The following is a 21,837-nucleotide window of genomic DNA, read 5'->3' on the forward strand; positions in this document are numbered from 1 at the left end:
GATACTGAAAAATTAATGTAGTCGATGATAAAATAAATTACCACTGAGAAAGTAATATATACCCATTGACCGAAAATGTTCAACTACAGCCTGTCTCATTTCATGGTACGCCAGGAGCCATGGCCCCTCAAAATAATACTAAAAAAAGTACATGCCTTTGCACATTTTAATATTTATAAAAATAAATGATGCAGGCAAAAAATGCCCCTGAAAACAAATTACATTTTCTACCCTGGAGGATGGTCATTATTATGCTGAACACCACATAAATATCTGCATTTCATATGGAATGTAATAACGAGCCTACTTTTAAACACAGTTAAAACATTTAAATGCTTAAAATGTCATAATACATATTTTAATATTTTCAAGACACAGTACATGTTGCTTGGAAAACCCACCTCCCCTATTTAATTTCCCTCAAAACATTTGAATTTGAAAGTAATCTCACCTAAATGGAAAGATGAACCTAAGATGGAAACCTACCTACCTCTTACCCTTGTGATATACCATTTCAACTTCTCACCACATTAACTAGCCTGATCTTCACCTCATCTTTAAAAGTTTAAAGCAATGTGAAACTTCAGGGATTACTCACTCTTCAAACTGCCTATATTTCAAAAGCTTTTCATTGCCACCCACCTAAAAATAGAGTAGAAAAGTAAGGCATTTTAGGAAACCAGAAATTCCCAACACTGAAAGCCCTGAGATGCAAATTTGTTCAAAAAGGTAGACTACAGAACTAGCTCCTGGCAGATTGGAGCAAATTCCTATATTAATTTTACAGTTTATAAGAAGTAGTAACCCCCTGACATTGAAAAAGAAGACTGCCCACTCTCTTTGCTTCAAAGTTAGCTGAACGCAACCAACGTTCATTGCAAACACTGACAAAGGCCTGTAGTGTAGAAACCTTTCTTACCCCTGCCAAAGAACCGGGGAGCAAAAGAGTGTGTGCAATCCCCAATGACAGGTTCTCTGTTGATTTGCACCTCTGTGACAGTTGGGCGTCTGTGCCCTCATTCATAAGAGTGGTCCTCTGATAAACGGGATACGCACAGCCCTCCGAGCGCCACTTACCTCCCAGTCTAGGTAATCACCAACGTCCTCGAAGTTGGTGAGCAGAGACACAGAGCAGAACAGCCGGGGGAGCTCGTCTCTGGTCATGGGGGGAAAGCGGCTGTCTTTAAGGGCACTGCAGACACAGGGAGACAAAGCAGCCATTTTTACACCCACAACACAAACACAGGTCCCCGCAAGGCAACCGATGCAGGTGCCCATGAGGTAACCAATGCAAGTCCCCACAAGGTAACCAATACCAGTCCTGCATACAGACAGGTCCCCACAAGGTAACCAATGCAGGTCCACACGAGGTAACCAATGCAAGTGCCCACGAGGTAACCAATGCAAGTCCTGCATACAGACAGGTCCCTGCGAGGTAACCAATGCTGGTCCCCACGAGGCAACCAATGCAGGTGCCCACAAGGTAACCAATGCCAGTCCTACATACAGACGAGTCCTCACAAAGGTAACCAACGCCAGTCCTGCATACAGACACGTCCCTGCGAGGTAACCAATGCAAGTCCTTGCGAGGTAACCAACGCCAGTCCTGCATACAGACGGGTCCCCACAAAGGTAACCAATGTCAGTCCTGCATACAGATGGGTCCCCGCAAGCTAACCAATGCCAGTCCTGCATACAGACAAAACACTTGATGCATCACATTTCTTTAGATCAGGGGTGCCCAATCATGTGGAGGGCAAAGAGTATGCAGGTTTTCATTCCAAATAATCACTTCACCTGCTGATTTAATTAAAACACAAGGGAGCTAATTAGTGAAATCAGCTGGGGTACTGATTGGTTGGAATTAAAACCTGCCTGGCACATGATTGGGCAGCCTTGCTTTATAAAATGTCAACTAATTAAAATGAGTCCATGGCAAAATTCAAAATGGCTGCTTGCCCTGTGAGAAAAAAAAAAAAAGCCAAATGACTCCATCATGTGAGGGCATTTCATGGAAAACCTGGGAGATAAAAATGTATGACAACTCCAGCTGCATTTTAATATTTTGTGACGTTACCAATGAGATGTGAGAAATGAAAGTTGACAGTGGGCAGACGGACGGACGACTCCACACCAAATGAGCTCTAAGTGACACCGACACTGTGCATGAAGTGGACTCTGTTACCGTCCGCCAGCAGACTGCCGAGACCAATTATCACTAACTGATGCTGTGGAGCGACCAAAGGCAGTGCTGTCCAGAAAACACTTGCTACATATGGATTATGTTACAGTAAAGCAAGCTTGGGCAGTGTCTATACTGGAGCGACAACATTACGTTATAGTAAACGCAAGCAGTATCTATACCTGAGCTACAAAAACATTATGCTATAGTAAACACAAGCAGTATCTATACCTGAGCTACAAAAACATTATGCTATAGTAAACACAGGCAGTATCTATACCTGAGCTACAAAAACATTATGCTATATTAAACACAGGCAGTATCTATACCTGAGCTACAAAAACATTATGCTATAGTAAACACAAGCAGTATCTATACCTGAGCTACAAAAACATTATGCTATAGTAAACACAAGCAGTATCTATACCTGAGCTACAAAAACATTATGCTATCTCTATGCTATCTCTATCTCAGGCAGTTTTATCCATCTTTGCTGCATCTCAAGAGACGAGCTGTCTCCCGCTGCACTAATGAAGCAAAAAAATAGCCTTCATTTTGTAAACAGCCGGAACGGGAATTATAATATGAGAGCCACAATCCTCCTTGACACTACCGGGGAGAAAAATCTGCGGCTTGTATCATAAATTGCACACAAACTAATACATTGCCCCTTCATTTCTACTCCACTATAGTTTCACAAGTAGTGCTAGGGGAGGCCCTAAATTGATTTTTTCTTTCCAGAGATTTTAGCCATTTTGTTTGCTCGACAAAAGGAAGAGACACTCCTGGATATTTCCCCGCTCCTGCCGGATGACTTAGCGTGCACAGTGCCCGCGGCACTTCCCACACAGACTCTCCAGCATCCCCTGAAATAAATACATGAAGACAAAGTGAAGTGTGCTGCTCAGCTCCTGTTCACCAGCCTCCCTCCAGGTCCCTAGCGACAGCGGGCAGAGCCTGCCTGCTATTTTTACACCCCTGCATGTTCACACGGAGCCCCTCTCCCTCACAGAGGCAGCGTGATCTCACCTGACGCGTACCGCCAATTACAGAACGCACTGCAGTTCCCGTGTTGTAGTCCCAGGACGGTTAACGCGCTGTTGTATGAGAAGATCTGAGACCTGGGGTATTTTTCCCTGGGGCATTTTCCCCAGTGAGCATGAATGAAGAAACAGATCCAGGTTGGAAGTTGAGCGCAGCAGTAGGCTCTACTAGCAGGGAAATGGATAGCCTATAGTGGCCCATTTTAGATATTCCCCAAAGACCCATATAGCTCAACAACTTGAGAGAGAGCGTGTATACTCTGAATGTATTATAAATTTCTGTTTAAATCGCATTTTTACACTGATCAATGTTGATGGTTTAATCTTAGAAACATCAGCTTGATAGCAAATAATTTTCTTTAGAGGAGCTTCTGTTCTCAGTCTGTATTATTTAGAATTCCAAAAGAAATCCAAAAAGTGTTTAACATTAGGTTCAATAATACTGTGTCAGACAACATTGTTGGTCGTCTCTAAGCAGTCTTCTTTCTCCAAAAGAGACTACCGCTGGACTATCTTTGAAGAAAAAAAAGAAAAGAAAAGAAAGAAACTGTCAATGTGCACCTAGTTTTGAATGGAACTGTGGTATTTGGAGTGAGATGATAATTTTGTATTGCATTGTTGGACATTTATAAGAATCATGTTGGTATTAAATCACCCACACCTACTCTCTAAATATTCCCAATGGTATCAGCCCTCGAAAAACACAAGCAGTGGCTTCCTCTACACCACGTGTGAAACCCAAGGCACGCAGTCAGATCCTGCCCCACACAGACAGTGATCCTGCCCCACACAGACAGTGATCCTGCCCCACACAGACAGTGATCCTGCCCCACACAGACAGTGATCCGGCCCACACAGACCATGATCCTGCCCCACACAGACAGTGATCCTGCCCCACACAGACAGTGATCCTGCCCCACACAGACAGTGATCCTGCCCCACACAGACAGTGATCCTACCCACACAGTGATCCTGCCCCACACACAGACAGTGATCCTGCCCCACACACAGACAGTGATCCAGCCCCACACAGACAGTGATCCCGCCCACACAGACCGTGATCCTGCCCCACACAGACAGTGATCCTGCCCCACACAGACAGTGGCCTGGCCCCTGAAATACTGAGGACACTTGGGCAATATTAATCTGCAATGCATGGGAAGCTGCACCCTAAATATAAAAAAAATCCTATTGTCATAAGTATGAACTCATGTGTCACTTTTGGAAGAACGAGAAAAACAGAGACTTCACCAGTAATTATATCATTGACCGGAATTATACACTTACATTTTAAATGTATGTATTTATCTTTAATTCAGTACACTACCCACATAGCTCATTTGACAGGTTCTTCCTCAGCCACTCTAAAGGGGCACCCGTGGGATTATATTTGGAGAGAGACGTTGCTGTAGAATATTTTTATGTAAATTTCTGCCGCTTTGAAGTGACAGGAAGACGGACCCCTGAGGTGAGGTTCATCAGGTGGCGCCGTAAGGATCACAGCATCTAGAAAACCCCTTACATTACAGTCAAACTACCTGGATGGACAGATACTACCCTGGGTAAGTGGAAACATACCTTTGTTTCATTTCTGGGCAACCTGCCCCTTTAATTGAGGTGATGGCACACTTGCTTGCTGTCAATACAGCTGGGAGTTCATCCCTGGAATATTTTCACCTTTTTCTCCTACGCCTTGTGATTGAGTTTACTCTTCAGTGTAACATACTATGAGTGGTTATGGATCATCCTGTTGTGGAATGGGACACATTTAGCTACTCTGCTGAACAAATTGATAACTGTTTGTCTGGGGGGGGGGGGGGGGCATCAGATCTACAAATTGCTGATAGCACGGTTTCATTTTCAGCTTGCAGTGCACACCCCAGCCTTCTTTACGCCAGTTTAAAAAATTACAGTTTTCTAAATCCACAAGGCTTGCTCTCTTTTTTCTTTTTTTGGAGATGTGCTTTGGGTTTTAGGCATTGGTTCCCGGTCCTCCCGGCATAAGGCCCCGGGCCTGTCGAGCACTCCATGAGGAATGCTGATGCTATCCGTGCTGGCCTGGGGAATCACCAGCCGCTGTGTGTGGAGGAGATGCATTTTCACCAGTCCGGTGGAGCACGGCGCGCCCCAGACGTCTGGGGCCTTCATGGCGACCCGCCCTGCCCTCTGAACACGGGTGCCCAGTTTCTGACACCCTGAGAGCCAGCTGACCCATCTGAATGGGGCATCATCTGCCGTTGGAGGATACAGTTCAGCCACTGGGGACAGCATCACGCAGGCATGGGCAGCCTGTAGCCCGTTGGCTAAGTCACATCTCGGCTCGGTGGTTCCATCCACACTGTAGCCCTTATCCCCACTTTGCTCCTGCTTAGTCTAATCAACTGTAAGTGGCTTTGGATAAAAGCGTCAGCTAAATAACCCGTAATGGCAGAGGTAATCGGGGGGGGGGGTGGGCAGGACAGAGGGTCATGTATAAAGAGTGTCCTCTGGCTGAGGCAGACATAGGTAATCCATTTCATAAATCTAATTAGCCGTAAAATGGGCCCCTGCTTCGGCTAATGGCAGACGACCACGGCAACGGACAGAGCAAAATTAAGCGCTATGGTTACAGTCTCCACGCTCTATTCCCTCTCCCCCCATTGGCCATGTGTCACGCCACAGACATCGACAGTTCTCCCAGTGAAACCCAGTCACCAGCTCCACACTCATCTCCCTGCCATCTGGCCCCAGACTGGACCTCAGCCCTTTCTCTGACACCAGCAGCCGGCTCGTAATCTTAAAACCCAGCTATCAGAGTCAGTGGACTGTGGAGAATTTATCGTTTGGAGTAACAGGTGCATACCAACCCGCCCCTCCCAATTACCAGGCTATTTTGAGAATAGTAAGAATCACGCTAGCTGTTTAGCAAAATACCACCGACACAAATGATTGAGTACGTTACAGCAAAACAGCTATCTCAGGAGATAAAAACGGCCTTTCATGCACAGATTGGGTTAGCATTCAGAAATGTAATGCTTGAAATAAATATTGGCAGTTGTACAAAATAAACAGTCAATGTAGGCTGCATTCAATACCATTGGGAGTGATATTTCAAGGTGTATAAATATCAAAACCTCATTTGTTCATCCTGATCTAGTAAGCATCAATGTTTGGACAAGTTGATCTGACTGATAGTTCGATCCAGTCTGGAGATTTCTGGCTAGCTCCATACTTAACAGGGAGCCATACAGACCACCTTGTTTTGACATTACATAACCACATAGAGCATAACTTAACATTAACCATTTACAGTTAGCTTTACCCAGGTAAGGATAATATGCCATTTAAAAGGTGTCAGCATCTTGGTCCCATGATATTACATTTTAACATTAATTTAACATTAATAAGAAGAAGCCTTGGCTTAACACAGTATAGTAGGGCCGCCATTTTTTGACTTAAGATCCAGGCCTTTGAACAGTCTAAAATTTAGATCTAGGCTTGGGCCTGTAAAACAAAATAATACTCACTGAAGCATTTGGCTATGCACAAAACCTTTGTTCTGATGTAAGCACTTGCCACGTGCTATATTTAGTCAGTTCCTGGGTAAAATAACCTGAGACGCTGTGAAGAGGTGACATGACTTCAGATTTCCAGCATGCGGACGGACTTGAAAAATAACATTCTCCTTGCAACTTAATTGAAGAAATAAGTACGCCTAGCTCGTGTCCAATCTACAGTGTCTTTGTGGAATGGACCAGAAAAGACCCAGGAGAACGGCTGATCACACACGCCCGGTGCGGGTCGTGTTTTAGCAGGGATCTCAGTGTTTCAGTCACACACACTGTTCACATGCACACTGCACAGGCTGTGGATAGGCTACTGGCCTGGGCCACTCATGGACAAGTACCCGAGCAGGTTTAGACTGCAGGAGTCCCCTAATCTACTGTCAATTGTGTTTCACCTGTCCTTTAGCCCCTTGTATCTTGTTACTTAATCTAGGCCTTTTGAATTAGTTTCTCGATACTGTAATTCCTGAAGTTGTAGATGTCTCGGTATTGTAGTTACAGACTTGGCCCATCTACCGTCTGTACCAGTCTTATGTTCATGGCTTTGCAACCGATCAAATGTGAATTGTACCTCATCCAACCTGGAACAATCACACCTGGCCCCAGAAATACTGAGGACATTTAGACTTGGGTAATATTCATCTGCAATTCATGGGAAGCTGCACCCTCAACATAAAAAAATCCTATTGCCATAAGTATGAACTCATGTGTCACTTTCGGACATCACTTCTGGACCACCTGTAATTATATCATTGACCGGAATTATACACTTACAGTTTAAATGTATGTATTTATCTTCAGTACACTACCCACATAGCTCATTTCACAGGTTTTTCCTCAGCCACTCTAAAGGGGCACCCGTGGGATTATATTTGGAGAGAGACGTTGCTGTAGAATATTTTTACTGTAAATTTCTGCCGCTTTGAAGTGACAGGAAGACGGACCCCTGAGGAGAGGTTCATCAGGCGGAGCCGTAAGGAACACAGCATCGAGAAAACCCCTTACATTTCAGTCAGACAGATACTACTTGTAGTTGCTGTTGAAGTTGTAGATGTCTCAGTATGGCAGTTACAGCCTGGCCCCATCTACCTTGTGTACTGGACTTATGTTCATTACAACCGATCATATGGCAATTGTACCTTATCCAACCTGTTCTGTTGTTGTTCTATGACCTTGGTATGCACTTTTTGTAGGTCGCTTTGATTAAAAGTGTGTGATCCAGGCTTCTGCCAGTTAATGGCAATAGATAAGCCCTTCATGAAACACTAGTTGAACCACAGAAGCAAGAGGCAAGACTAACTCAAACGACAAATCTGATATCACTTCGATTGCAAACATCTAATCACACTGCTCGATCACCATTAAGTCTCATTTCATCTTGGGAAGGTCCATTGGCCCATAGTCCTCCAGTGGCTATTAAGAGTTATGTAATGAATAACAAATGTGCACTAATGATTTAACATGGAAATTAAATGTACTAAATGGGGTACACTGAACATGCATATAATGTAGTAAATATCAATACTGTGATAATGTGACTGAATCAATCAACAGCCAAAGGATAATTGTGATTCTAACATATTTGTTCAGCGTCTGTAGAAAGGAGGAGTGTACAACATATGGTCCAGTTCAATACTAATACCTTTGTATCATTAATATGATTTATGTCATTAATGCGGTAAAAGAAGTAAGATTAAGTGTAAATATTAAAGGACACACATTGCAGCTAAACGAGGTTGAATGTGTTATTGTGAGCAGAGATAACCTATAAGACGCATTTGAAAAACTGAAATGCCTTGAAAAAGAAGTTAGAACACAAAAGTAACTTGATAAAAATGAATGCAATCACATTTTTCTGAATAGGGTCAAGGTTTGGCCCTTCTGTTGAAGCCCAAAAATAATTGCTTTACTGGCTGTGTTCCAAGCAGGCAATTCAAATGTACTGATATCACAACAGTGTTATTTGAAGTTGGCTATACTACCCGTTTCAGAGCAGTTACTAGTGAAAGTATTTGTTTTTGAGTTCTTGTGTTACAGCAGCTGAACACACACTTGCACAGCGAGAGTGTCATCAGGCAGAGATGGTCTCACTCTGTCCTGGGGACCCACTGTGTGTGCTGGTTGTTCTTACAGCTTGATGATTAAAAGTGTTGAAAGCGTGCTCAAACTCTGAAACAAGGTTTTTCCATAAACACAATGCAGGACTCAGCAATAAGAGATTTCACCTGTTGACCTAGTAAACACCTAGTAAACCAGTCATGTAACCTCTCGCTAAATAAAAACCTGAACACCGCTTCACAGGCATCTAAACACTGTATCTCAAGCACCTGAACACTAGTACCCAAGTACCAGAACACTGGTGCCCAAGCAACTAAACACTGTTTCTAAAATATCTGAAGACGGTTTTTAAAATACCTGAACACTGCAGCACAGCTATCTAAAACGATAGCGCCCATGTACCCAAACACTGTTTCTAAAGTACCTGAACACGGTTTCTAAAGTACCTGAACACTGCAGCCCATTTATCTAAAACAATAGTGCCCATGTACCTAAACACTGTTCAGTACCTGAACACGGTTTCTAAAGTACCTGAACACTACTACCCAAGAACCTGAAAACTAGTGGCCAAGAACCTGAACACTGGTGCCCAAGAACCTGAACACTGGTGCCCAAGCACTTGAATACTGCTATCCAAACACCAGACCACTGCTAGCTCAAGCACACGGACACTGGTGCCAGGGTGTGCAGAGCAGAACCAGGACAGAACGAGAAGGGGAAAAGGGCGCAGAGCTCACCTGGTTAGCGTATATTCCCTGAGTCCTGAGTGGAGGTTCATGGCTGAAAATGTACCTATACAACCCCGCAGCCGCTTGTCCCGTCCTATCTTCCACGTGACGAACAGCGGGCTGCAGGGAGAGACAGAACAAACACAGACACATCAACAATAGAGCCACACTGCGACGGGTGCATGTCATCTCACTACCTTTACAAAGACACCGTCCACTGCACTCGGTGAATCCAACTTTTCTTTCCCGGTGCGGGCACAAACATGTTTTTCTTATGTCGTCGAGTAATATTTTCGCGTTAAGCATATAACTACATCAGTTCCTTAGATCTGCATGCCTGGAACCAAGAAAAAATAAAAAATAAAAAAAGCACTGTCAGCATACCAGAAAACCACAGGGGAAAAAAATAAATAAATCACGCGTGCCATTTCTAGAGGCAGAGAGCTGACACACTGCGATAAGCACAGTGTGATTAATGTAAAAGCCACAAACTCACCCCACATTCACCATTTAAATCGGCTCATACGCATTTGCACAATTTAATTGACACTGAGGAACAAAGACTGCATTTGCTGTATTACAGACTGCTGCAAAAACGACAGAAGGCATCATTTTGTCCAGATAAGCAGGGCTTGTGGGAATAACTCTCGTTAGCTGCAGGGCTGTAAACTAACATTTGCAAGAAGCAGTGGTGCTAGTGAGGTCAAAAGCTCTGCTGCACAGAGAAACCTTTAGGATAGCTTTGACAAGAAGAGAAATTAAACGGTTGTAAAAAAAGTACATGGTATGCTTTGTTAAAAGAAAAATCAGGAGTTAAGTGCAAACAGCATGCAAGCGGTAGACTAGCATCATGGTGGAACTGCACTACTCCATTCTGAGTGACAGCAGTCATGAGCCTAGACTGCCCTAACAATGCACAAGAAACAAAGCACGTCACTGATGAGAGCCCACATCAATTACACTCAGATGTACTACAAAAACGGCATGAACACACAACCAAACAGAGAAGGAAAGGTTCTCCAGGCTTTGTGTCTGAATGAGTTCACTTGTGACTCACAGCGGAACTGGGGATGAGAGGGACTTGAAAGAGTGCAGAGGGGAGGGAGGATAGAGAGAATAAAGGAAAAAGAAAGAGAGGAGTCTTTCAAAGCATGTCAGTGCCTGTGCCACCGATGCCACATGATGCTACATGATGCACAAAGCCAGAATTAATCTTGGCTCCATAAGAGAAGGGGAAATGGGAACGCTTTTAATCCTACCAACTCAACAAGATGGCTGACGTCAGTGCTGGCGTGTGCGTCCGTGTGGTTCTAACGTCAGAGGCCATCAGCCGCCATGACGCGGGCAGCGCTGCCAGCCAATCGGCTGCTGAGCTTTGCCTTCTATACCAGGACTTTTAGGGATTTTACCTGGGATCCAGGCTAATAACTCTTAATCAGAGAGGACATGACCTAGGGCACCGGTACATTGGTAGCAACGGTAAAAACGTTGCTCTACATTTCTCCTTCTACAGACTGACAGTGTGACATATTTTTAGTATGGTGACTAGTTTATCGTTGGAATAAATTACTGTATTACTGTAATTCTTTCATTAATTTGTTTACTGTAATGTTAAATGGAGCCTACAATGTAAATGTACCAGAAACCTTTAAATTCACCGAGGGTGCTGCTATTAGAAACCTTTGCCAAAATAATTTCAAAAAGGACATTACAATACAAGTAATTTTTTTACCTGGTTGCGACGCGACAGAACACAACCCATTTACATCATTTAATATAAAATATATAAAATAGAATATTATAATTTGCAAAACAAATCACAGAAACGGGGTGATGTAATTGGGTTGTGTTTTGTTACTTGGGTATCGTAATGTCCTTTTTGAAATGATTATCATTATTATTCCTCATGCGCTTGAGGAATTGCTATTTGGGACCTGCCTACTTCATGAAGAGTTTGATGTTATGGCCTTCAGATGGATATGGCGAAGGGGAGGCTCCGAACAGCACTCTCTTCAACCTTGTCAGGTGCCTGGAAGACCTCGCGCACACAGGTTTGGCAACAACTAAAGATCGCCAAATTCTTATACCAAGAGCCCATATGAAAACAAAGGTTGGCGTGAGTTGGAGAACGAGGGAACCCTCATTTTACAATCCATCAGCCGAGAGGCATTCAATCTGACCTTTACAGCTGTCAAACCTCTGTGATTTCTGGCACAAATTAAATTCAACCCTTGGTGCAGGAGGTGACATCCCAGAGAAGCGCCATGCCATTTTTAAGATTAATAGCTTTTAATCTTGCAGAAGGAACCCCTGGCAAAAACAGGAGCCAGTTATAATGGCAGACATAAATCTAACGGAGAACAAGCGTGGCACAAAGCATTGAAAGCAGCACCCATTACCACAGTACTGTACCGCACTGTTCACTATGCAACCAGACACAGGCCCCAGCATCTGGCCTCCCTCTGCCTGTTTGTTAAAGGAAATGAACAGGCCTGCCCTCCTTTCAGACCATGGGTCAAATACGCAATTGTTTTGGTTTCAAATACTTTTCTACGCCCTACTGAGCTTTGTCTGGTGTATTGGAAATACCCAAAGTGCAAGCCCTGCCTTCTGGTCCTCTCGGTTGGCTCGGTTGCACCAGGCAAGACCAATCGAGCACAAAAAAGTATTTGAATAAAAAACAATTATGTATTCTTTTGCTTTTATTCAAACAGAAAAGACAGAGAGGGTAACACAGAGAGGAAGACCACTGCTTGGGTACGGAATCTCCCACCTGAATGTGGGAAATCACACAGGCCCTATGTGCGAATATGGGATTGGATACTCAGAAAAGTCAATATGGAGATTCCTATTGTCAGCAGAGATTTATTTACCTGTGTCTGAAGCTGACTGGGCTCACTGCTAATGAAACGACCTGACAGATTTATGTAGTTTATTTCTAGACGGAAATAAACTGAAACCCCAGGGTGTCATAACAGCAAATAAATGAAAGTATTATTTATCAAAGATGGCATTCTTCATTGATTCACGGCGTCGGCAGAGTTTGAAAATTAGAATGTCCTCTTATACCGCACCTTATATTGAAATGAAACGTATTACCAAGCCATGACCGCGACCAGGCCGGCTTCAGTGTCTATCTTCTTCTCTCACAGTAGGCCATCCGGCTTTCCTAAGACCGGCTTCCCAACACCCTTCACCATGTCACTCACTGAATAGAAGGATATTCTACAGCAAAGTATTTTGTAATTCGAGTGCTGAATATTGACTATTAATTTATCGCTGCGGTTGAACTTTTCAAAGGGTGGATTTGACAGCCGTTCTTTCAGAAATAATGTTTTGAAAAAGAAAATGTCATGAGGCCGAGAATGACATGAGAACACCCTGCCAATATCAGGCGCTAAATTACACCCAAGTGAAAAAACCTTTTTTCGTTTCTCCATTAACTTTTTGAACAATCTGAACTCCAGACTACACCACACATACAGTAGCCAGTGACAGATGATCAGCGTTAAAGACGAGCTCCTCCGTGTTTCCACGGAGACTAAATGACAGGCAGAGAGCGTGTTCCTCGAGCTACCCTGACCGAGAGGATGCGGCTCCACTGTGAACAGGCCACCCTCGCCCAGAACACAATCAAAGAGCAAACACCATTTCCCTAGAGAGGGCTCAGTGATTCTTTGGAAGTTCCACCTTGTGCTTTTGCAAGTTTCAAAAGACAATTTATTATATTAAAAGTAAAACAAATATATTAAAAAAACAGAATCAAGTGATGCTATGGTAATAAAATAAAGTTGTGTTTCAAATTAATCTGATGATCGTAATGTGCATCTAGCCTACATCCAACACTGAACCTACTGTCGCATCTATTCCTTTTGCAAAATACTCTTTCAGATGTAATATGGTTCAAAAAGTTTTAAAAAAGTCAACACACAAATCATACTTTACCCAACAAAAATGTAATACCTTAGGAATACCTGGTATCATGTTTCCTATTTCCCCAGTTTTCCTGCATAGTGTCTTTTTGGCAGTCAGTGCCTGTCAAAATCACTACACAAATAGAACTGACAAGGGGGGGGGGGGGCAGGGGGGGGCAATGAGGTCTAAGGATATAGAGAAATTCATACCTGTGCAGCAGAGTAACAGTGTATAATGCAGAACCAGCATTGTCACAGCCCAAGAGATGTTACAGAATTAGCACACTTTCTAAGCCTTGCTGTAAGGGAACAGCAAAAGTGCAAAGGTATTGTATTGCTAAAATACACACAGAATCGGCAAAGCAGCAGCATTTGGACTCTGATTTTGTGATTGCCTGTTGTTTTGCCTTGTACTCAGGCACATTGTATATATTTAAGTGAAACGATAAATATGAGGTGAAATTGCCAGACTGTAGACTGTCAGACTTCATTTTAGGGTACTGGCATCCCTACCAGTGATCAGTGTAGGAATTACAGCAGTGTTTCCCATACACTGACACAGTATTTGGGTGGCCGGCCGAAACAGAATTACACCCCGGACAAAAATATTTTGTTGTGTTTAATGTAGAGTCGTGGCATTCCGTACACGAAGTCTGCGGTGTTCGCAACACGCTGAGGTAGAGTTGTTTTGCCCTTTTCTCCATGATTATTGGTCCAATTCAAATCAATCAAAGTGTTTTAGGGTGCTTTCACACCTTCCTTGTTTAGTCTGTTTGAATCGAAACCTGGTGCGTTTCTCCCCCGCGTTTCCCGCGTGGTTTGGATCATGAGCAATTCCATTTCTCTCTTTCCACCACTTTGTGCAGGTTAATACCAGCCTCTACTATAATTTCTATAAGAGTTTGTTCCAGAACTCTTTTTTAGCCAGCTTTAACCCAGCCATTTTGTTCTCTAGGAATATCAGTGGTTTGCATCTTGCGGCAAACCCTCTGAGGTCACGCTGTTGTAGTCTTCTCTTTATGGTAGTCTTTCACACATCTATAACTACATCCTGGAGAGTGTCCTTGATCTGTTTGACAGTTGAAAAGGGTTTTTTTTCTACACAACTGAAAGCATTCTTCACTCATCCTCTACAGTAGTCTTCCATGGAATACCAGGTTGCCATCGCTCAGTACATTGTGGCTTGTTAATGTATGAAATGTTTGATTTTGACATACTCGTGTCTGAGTAATATATTGTAATCTTTCTGCCTTATAATGGTCTGCTTTACTGGCACTGACACACATTTGGTCTTCTTGTAGAAAAACAACAGCAACAGACTCCAAATGCAAATCCCAGACAGAGAATCAACTCTCGACCTAATGTGAGCTTTCTTGTGCATTAACTAATGAAGGGAAAAAAAACACAGCTGGCAACAAAAAAACTGAACAGCCAAGTTTCCAATTACGTTTACTCCCCTAACATTGGGGGATTGTGTAGAAAAATGGCTGTAATTCCTACAGTAAAGGGATCCTCTGATAGAACAGAAACACCCTCAAATTAAAGCTGCCACTCTGCACTTTAACCTCTTATTGTTCATTTTGAATCCAAAACACTGGAGTGCAGAACCAAAACAACAAGAACTGTGTCCTTGTCCAAATACTTATGGACTCCATTTGCTTATTTGGACAAAAGTATAATACCCGAATACCATGGTAATGACTTTCGATGTTTAGTAATAATTTAGCTGTGATCTAACACGGACAAGTCAATACAAGTGCTGAGCCATGGAACTGTATTAGCTATTCTTTTAATGAGTAGGAAAATATTTTCTCTAGCTGGCTACGGCAATGATATTTCCAAGAAATTCTGTTACAATTGAAGCCAGTCGAAAATGCACATTGAAGTTAGGACATGTTGCAGCCAATCCTACAATCCGTGGTCTACCAGGATATTTGCCATTTCCGAGCTCAACAGTACACTCTTGCTCCTTAACAATGCATCACGCCAGTTGATTTTGACACAACCAATGTTTTGGCCATGTCTCTGATCAATGTATTGACACTTGTTGAGAGACAACAGCAACAGACTCCAAATGCAAATTCCCCAGCTAGAGCCAACTCCAGCTTTCTTGTGTCACCGTCCAAATACTTCTTGTACACACACTCACACTCACACACAGTAGCCAAATGCGTAGCTAGGAACTCCAGAAAATGTCCGAAATGTGGAACCCAAGTTCAGTGCAGACTGTGGTAAAGAGCAAGGTAAGGAATATAAAAGGACAAAGGCAGTAAATAAACAGTGACCAATGAGAAAGTATTTGCCCACCCACTGAGTCACGCGAAGTGCTGCAGCAACACATCCTTCTTAATGTGGAGCAGAGAGGGTCACTGCAAACCCACCAGGAAATGATACTGCGGTCCTTAATGACAACCAGCCCTGATTAAATTATGTAACTACGGGGAGAGAAAATGCAGGCGTCTTAGAGGTCCACGGTTTTGGACTTGCGGTCAAACATGTTCAAAGAAGGTGACCAGGGATTTTTTTGCTTTTGTTGTTTGTTTTGTTTTGTGCCCAGTGAGTGTATAACAGAGGTCATCGTGGCGCTTAGGAGAGCCGCCACTTTTTTTACTGTGAATCTGTTGAATTTCTGTGGGTAAAATATTAAAGGCCTGAAATTAGTGGTTTACTATTTCAATGTATTTGGATTGTAGGTATACCATATACCAATGCAGGATAATGTTACACAAGGAGGAGGCATATCCAATGCCTCAGCTTTTCAACATTTTCCTACAGAATGACCAGATTGTAAATCCAACACAATGCGTCTTGAGAAAGCAAAGCACAAATGTTTTTATAATGAAAACCAGCACACACGGGGGTCCCCCAGGATTTGGGTTTGGAAACCCCTGTCCCTGTTCTAGGCAGCTGAAGCTGAGGAAATTTGAGTCTTTCTAATGGATTCAGATGTAAGCACAACTCAATTCTGAGCTGATGAAACATTTAAAAAAACAGGTTAATATGATGATAATTATAGAAATATGTGCAGAAATATACTGCGTGATCAGAACGTTTGATAGTGGACTACAAAACTTCATTAAAGGATGTAGGCCTATAAGTTACTCTGACAGCACACGGCTTTTCACATTAGGCTAACAGAAACATCAGGATCTTCTCCCCTTTCCCAAAGAGCAAAAGGAACACTTGACAGCGGACAAAACAGAACATGCCGTTCTGATATTCACAGTCACCGCAATAGCTGTCGTTACCAACAAAGCACTGAACTATGACAATGCCACAGGAAATCATCAAAACATTATGAACGTGCACTGCTTGACTCATGCCACAGAGTGAGGCTAGAAGTGAGAACGCAGAGGTGACACTCAGTGGGATTAAAACTAATGACATCCTTTTACTGCACATCATCAAGTTGACAGCAGTCTTTTGATAGATGAGTAACAAATGCTCGGGTTGAAAACAAACGAAATCGTTTGTTACACAGTGGAACAATACCTATGACGTGATTGATTTTGCTTCTAATAAAAAGGTTGCCATGAACCCTGCTATATCTGAAAATAATGGAATTCCGTGAAGAGCTGACAACCAATGAGTGTCCCTAGTTGACAAAAAGTTTAAATCCCAAAAACAAATCCTATCATATGTGCAGTTCTACCTGCACTGCATATTCTGCCATGATGATAACATGCCAGACTGTTATTCCCATGTTGAATGATATGATAACTAAATCAAAACCAATCAGGGACAGAGCTGCAAAAAACCTAATTTCGAAAATTAGTCTACTACTTTAAAACAAAGCTAAACAGAAACCAGGAGTGGGTTTTGGCACGGAGTCATTTAAGATAAAAACACAATCTGAAGCAGAATAACATAAAATGGTCCAACATTACAGAAATATTTCCAGGGAACAGGATCAGGTTCTGTCTTGCTGCAGTGAAGAGAAATAGACTGGTTCTGCTGAACAGCTGTGACAAATATCACACCTTTACCTGGGTAGCTTAAAGAAATGAACAGAACAACACTGATATTTCTACATCACAGTGGCTTGTAAAACGGTGAACCTTGAGTGACTAATGAAGACATTAGACATTGAAACAACTCCATTAATTGTCTGTGCAAAATAGCTCTTGCGTGTTCTTCAGGATAATATCCAATCCAGGAGTCTTTCATGAAAGGAAACAGCACTGCATAAAGAGATGTGCGTTTTTGAGAAGGTGCAAACACTGCCAGTAGAAGAGTATGCCCCAGCATGGTGGAAACAGACTGTTGCATGAAACACCCTAAGCGAGAAGACAATCTGAGGGTTCTGGTACATTTTGAATTTGCATGTTCCCTTGTGAAGCGCAGGCAACATTCCTTTAAAAATTAAAAAACAGACTTACAGTCCAACATGTAGCCACATATAGTCTAGCCCAACCGATTTCAGTACAAGTATACTTCTGTGTTTTTAATTAATCCCACATCCGAATAAGTTCGAATATAAAATGTTCTTCATTTTTTGTAGTCATTTTTGATTTGACTAAAACAGACGCAATACGAAGCTACTGCAACAAAATTTGAACAAACTCTGCCATCAGGTTTATCACCCACCTTGAAATATATTATTTCACACAGTTCAAACGAGAAAGCCATTAAAATCTACATTGAGCAACCCTGACTGGGCAGCTTAAAACAGTGCACGGCCTTACCCCGTTCGATAGACTAAATAACAGATGGGCTGCATATAGAGGTACAGAGCAACAAAAATGCTTGTGCAGCACACCTTTCCAAAATAATTCTCTACAACTTGTTTATGCCGACACTGTGCATGAATCTATTGTTTTGGCTGAGGCGACCGCGCTTTACTTATTTTAGCGATGGTTTCTGTCCCTACCGGCCACAGGGCTAATATACGCAACGTCAATCCTCAGAATGAACAACTCCACCGGGCATACTGCGGAGTGCTAGTGGTGCCTTTGTAATCCCTCGCCGGATTTGATGCAGCAATTCAATTGACCTTCTGCGAGGACATTTAACAGTACATAAAAGCACAAGCGACTGGCAGGTGTTGTGTTAAGGTGAGCACGAACCGAGTAACACTAGTCTACCTCGTTGCCTAACCAGTAGTCGCTCAATGTAAATCAATGTAGCTATCTACAATACCAAATCCACTGTTAGTCTAATTGTAGTAACGTTACTCAGAGAGTATTATATACTTTAAAAATCTAACTATTACTATGCAATTCGTTAGCTAGATTGACCGACACTGTTTTTAATGTTCTTCTTCCCATTTTTCACATAATTTCTCAACATGAAAATCACTTGCCAATTGAAAGAATATATTAGGGGAACGTTAACAAGACTGATCCTTTTATCCAGATGCCAAATTATGGCGGGCATACTTGGCAGACGCAGCCAGTTACCGTTATCTAAATACATTGCTACCGTTACATCTATTAATTAACATTGCTGACAAGATATCATTTATCTATGTGTAACTTCTTCCATTACAGTACGTTAACCAAATTGTTAGTTGTGCATTCCCACTGTCAACAAATTGGGTCCCTTTCAACATATGGTTTTGTTTACTATTCCAAGCCTGTAGGCTAGCCTATATATATTGCGGTTATGCCGTTAACGTTAGCCACCCCAGACACTTCTGAAAACAACACACAACAAACGAACATTAGCCACTACTGGGCTAACTTTGCGCAAGAGTTGATTAAACTATTGTGTACGCCAACTAAGTTATACGTGTAGCTTTTATTTAAGACGATATCACAAACAGCATTTGAAATAGTAGCCAGTTAGTTAGCAATAACAACACACCGTCTGTCCAAGAAAACCGATATTAGTTGTTGTAGACATTTAACGTTAGTCTAATCACATTCTTCATATGCTAAGAGGCTAGCCGAAAATGAGCTACAGTGAAGCCAACCTTGGCTAGCTAGCTAACGTTCTCATTTGTTACCAAGGGGACCACTACGAGGCAACAAAACATTTAACCCATCTTGCTCGATACCTTCAGCATCACTATCGATGTTTTCAAGTTCTGGATTTCACTTCTGTAATTGTCTTTCATCAAAGGAACTATCTTGAGACAAATGACACGTCTTAACGTTAACATTCTCAAGATTTGTAAGACTTTCAAAAAGGCTTTTTTTATGTAGGCTAGGAAACGTTAGCCAGGTTTCTAACGCTATCCTAGGTTCCAACTCGCTAGCTAACGTTATCGTGCAGGCAATCACAAGTTAGCATTGCTTTTTTCCGCCAAAACAAACATTAGCTAGAGTTAGTTAGCTACCTATTGTTAAATAAGGCGGCTGACACATACATCTGACATTTAGGCAGCCAGTAAGCTACTACAGACAACAATCGACAACAATAGCATCATTTTTTGAGCCGTTATAACTAACGTTAGGCAGCTAAAATTACTTACTAAGGATCGTTTGTAAACCTAGGTGTTCGTGGGGGCTGGTATCCGTACAGATGGCAATAAAGTACGTCGAAACAAAAGCAGCACATCTCCGCCGAAACAACCATCTTCCTGCCCCCGCTACACGAGCCTGGTCCGGGGCTGTGGTTCGAAGAGAGTGCAGCTGAGTTGTAGCCTCCCGGAGTTGGGGACAGCGAGTTGGTGTTGCTGCTACTGCTACCCCCCGGACCCCCAAGGCCATTCACCCGATTCACACTCCCTACCGCCACAGACGAGGAAGAACCGATCCCCAAGTCCGATCCGCAGTGTCCAGTCCCTACTACCCCACTCCCCACCCCGCCAGGGCCCCCTGACCCGGGGGACCCCGACAGCTTCTGTTTCTTCACCCCGCAGCACCCGGCCGCCATCTTTGAACAATCCGCACCGACACACCGCTTCCTACCCATCGCTGTCAACGCTGGATGGGCGGGGAGAGATGGGAAACACCGACCAGACGTAGAATTCCCACTACTGCGTCAACACGCAGCAACGTCTCTCTTCCGTCTTTTCCAAATTAAGGGCACGTACGGTCACTCAAACCCTCCGCAAGGGCTCTTATTCTGATCACATGCCATGAAATAATAACTCAACCAGGGCCTCGGGGATTGAGAGGTTGCGGGGGTGGTAAGACGCGGCACTGATGAAGTGTCCCCCTCACCGTTTCACTGATCTGAAGTGGCTGCTGATTTTCCAGGCAAGGTTTGTAATATGATGAAGAAAAAAAAGTTTGGACATAGTATTGAACACATTCATATTAAATAAGGGTATCAAATATTATAGTGATCTCACAAAATAGTCTATTTGAATATGTATTTTACTACATTCATGAAGTGCAGTACACTGGAGGTATGTTCCTTGTTGAAAAAGCAATATATCGATCAGAATTTTTAATACAACACCTGATGAAAAACAAGAAATGAAAACACAGAAAGGATCCCATCATGTGTATTAAATATACAGTACCTGGACTTACTGTAGGGATATGCACACCTTCGCATGTCTCCTTCATCCTGGCCGATGGGCCCATACCTTGTGCCAGCCACGTTTTTATCTTTGCAGTATCTAATGGACCATTACTACACTGATCAAAAGGGGATATTTCTGATATTGAAGAAAATGTAACACATACAGAATATTCCACATCAAAGAAGGAATTGTGTGAAAGACAGTGTTCGAGATTTCCCGAAGCTAACCTGCAGCCAATTCTGATTCCAGAAAAACCTTGTGAAACTTCAAGTGGTTTGTTTTTCACTTGTTTCCTTGCATGTCTTTCCTGCAGTGGCCAAAAGGTGGTGTCTCTACGCTACTACTAATTACCACGACATCACATCATTGGCATTACGGGAATTTCACAGCAGCTAGTGTGATTAGTGTATTAAATAGGGCCAAATTTCCACCTACACTTTATTTGTTACGTGTAATTATAATACTATGGGATGTTGAATATGCATGAGTGTCTTCACAAGTCATAAGTTCATTCAAATAAATTGACATTTTAACACATTTTAAAGGGACTTCTCAGACATTCATTCACATCCTCAGACAAAATCATGTTATTCTATTCTCATGTACAGTTACATAAGCAGTATATGCAGTACGCGTTGGGTTATTGAAGATCATATCTTCATCTTATATGAAGATGCTGTAACCTTTTGATTTCTGGAGCTGGACTGGACAAGGTAGATGGTTATGAGGAATTTAACTATTTTAATTAATTTCAAGCATCAAAGAAAAATCAATCCCAATAATGAGATACTGTAAAAAGAGTATATTGTATTCCTGTGCTAGAAAAGAATGTTCCAGTTTGTCAGGACATAGCTTTTCCAACAAATTTAACAAATTTAAGTGTGATGAGTGTCTTTAACTTTTACTGAACTGCCGAGATCACACATCAGTTAGAAGTTAGAAAGACGAGC

General features: G+C 42.5%; 1 protein-coding gene across 2 annotated transcripts in view; it reads right to left on the reverse strand.

Annotated features, from left to right (window-relative positions):
* The window catches only part of LOC133125018 (nuclear protein AMMECR1-like), a 34,540-nt gene extending 14,212 nt beyond the window's left edge, over positions 1 to 20,328 (reverse strand). Inside the window, exons 1-3 of one of the 2 annotated variants that reach the window (XM_061236689.1) lie at positions 19,886 to 20,328; positions 9,566 to 9,676; positions 1,078 to 1,192 (exon numbers count right to left, since the gene is read on the reverse strand). In XM_061236689.1, coding sequence (XP_061092673.1) covers positions 1,078 to 1,192; positions 9,566 to 9,676; positions 19,886 to 20,328 — 669 coding nt within the window. The remainder of the gene's footprint in view (positions 1 to 1,077; positions 1,193 to 9,565; positions 9,677 to 19,885) is intronic. The other variant, XM_061236690.1, reaches the window with a different exon arrangement.
* Positions 20,329 to 21,837: the final 1,509 nt, after the last annotated feature.

The sequence above is a fragment of the Conger conger genome, chromosome 3 (genome assembly GCF_963514075.1).
Source record: "Conger conger chromosome 3, fConCon1.1, whole genome shotgun sequence".
NCBI lineage: Eukaryota > Metazoa > Chordata > Actinopteri > Anguilliformes > Congridae > Conger > Conger conger.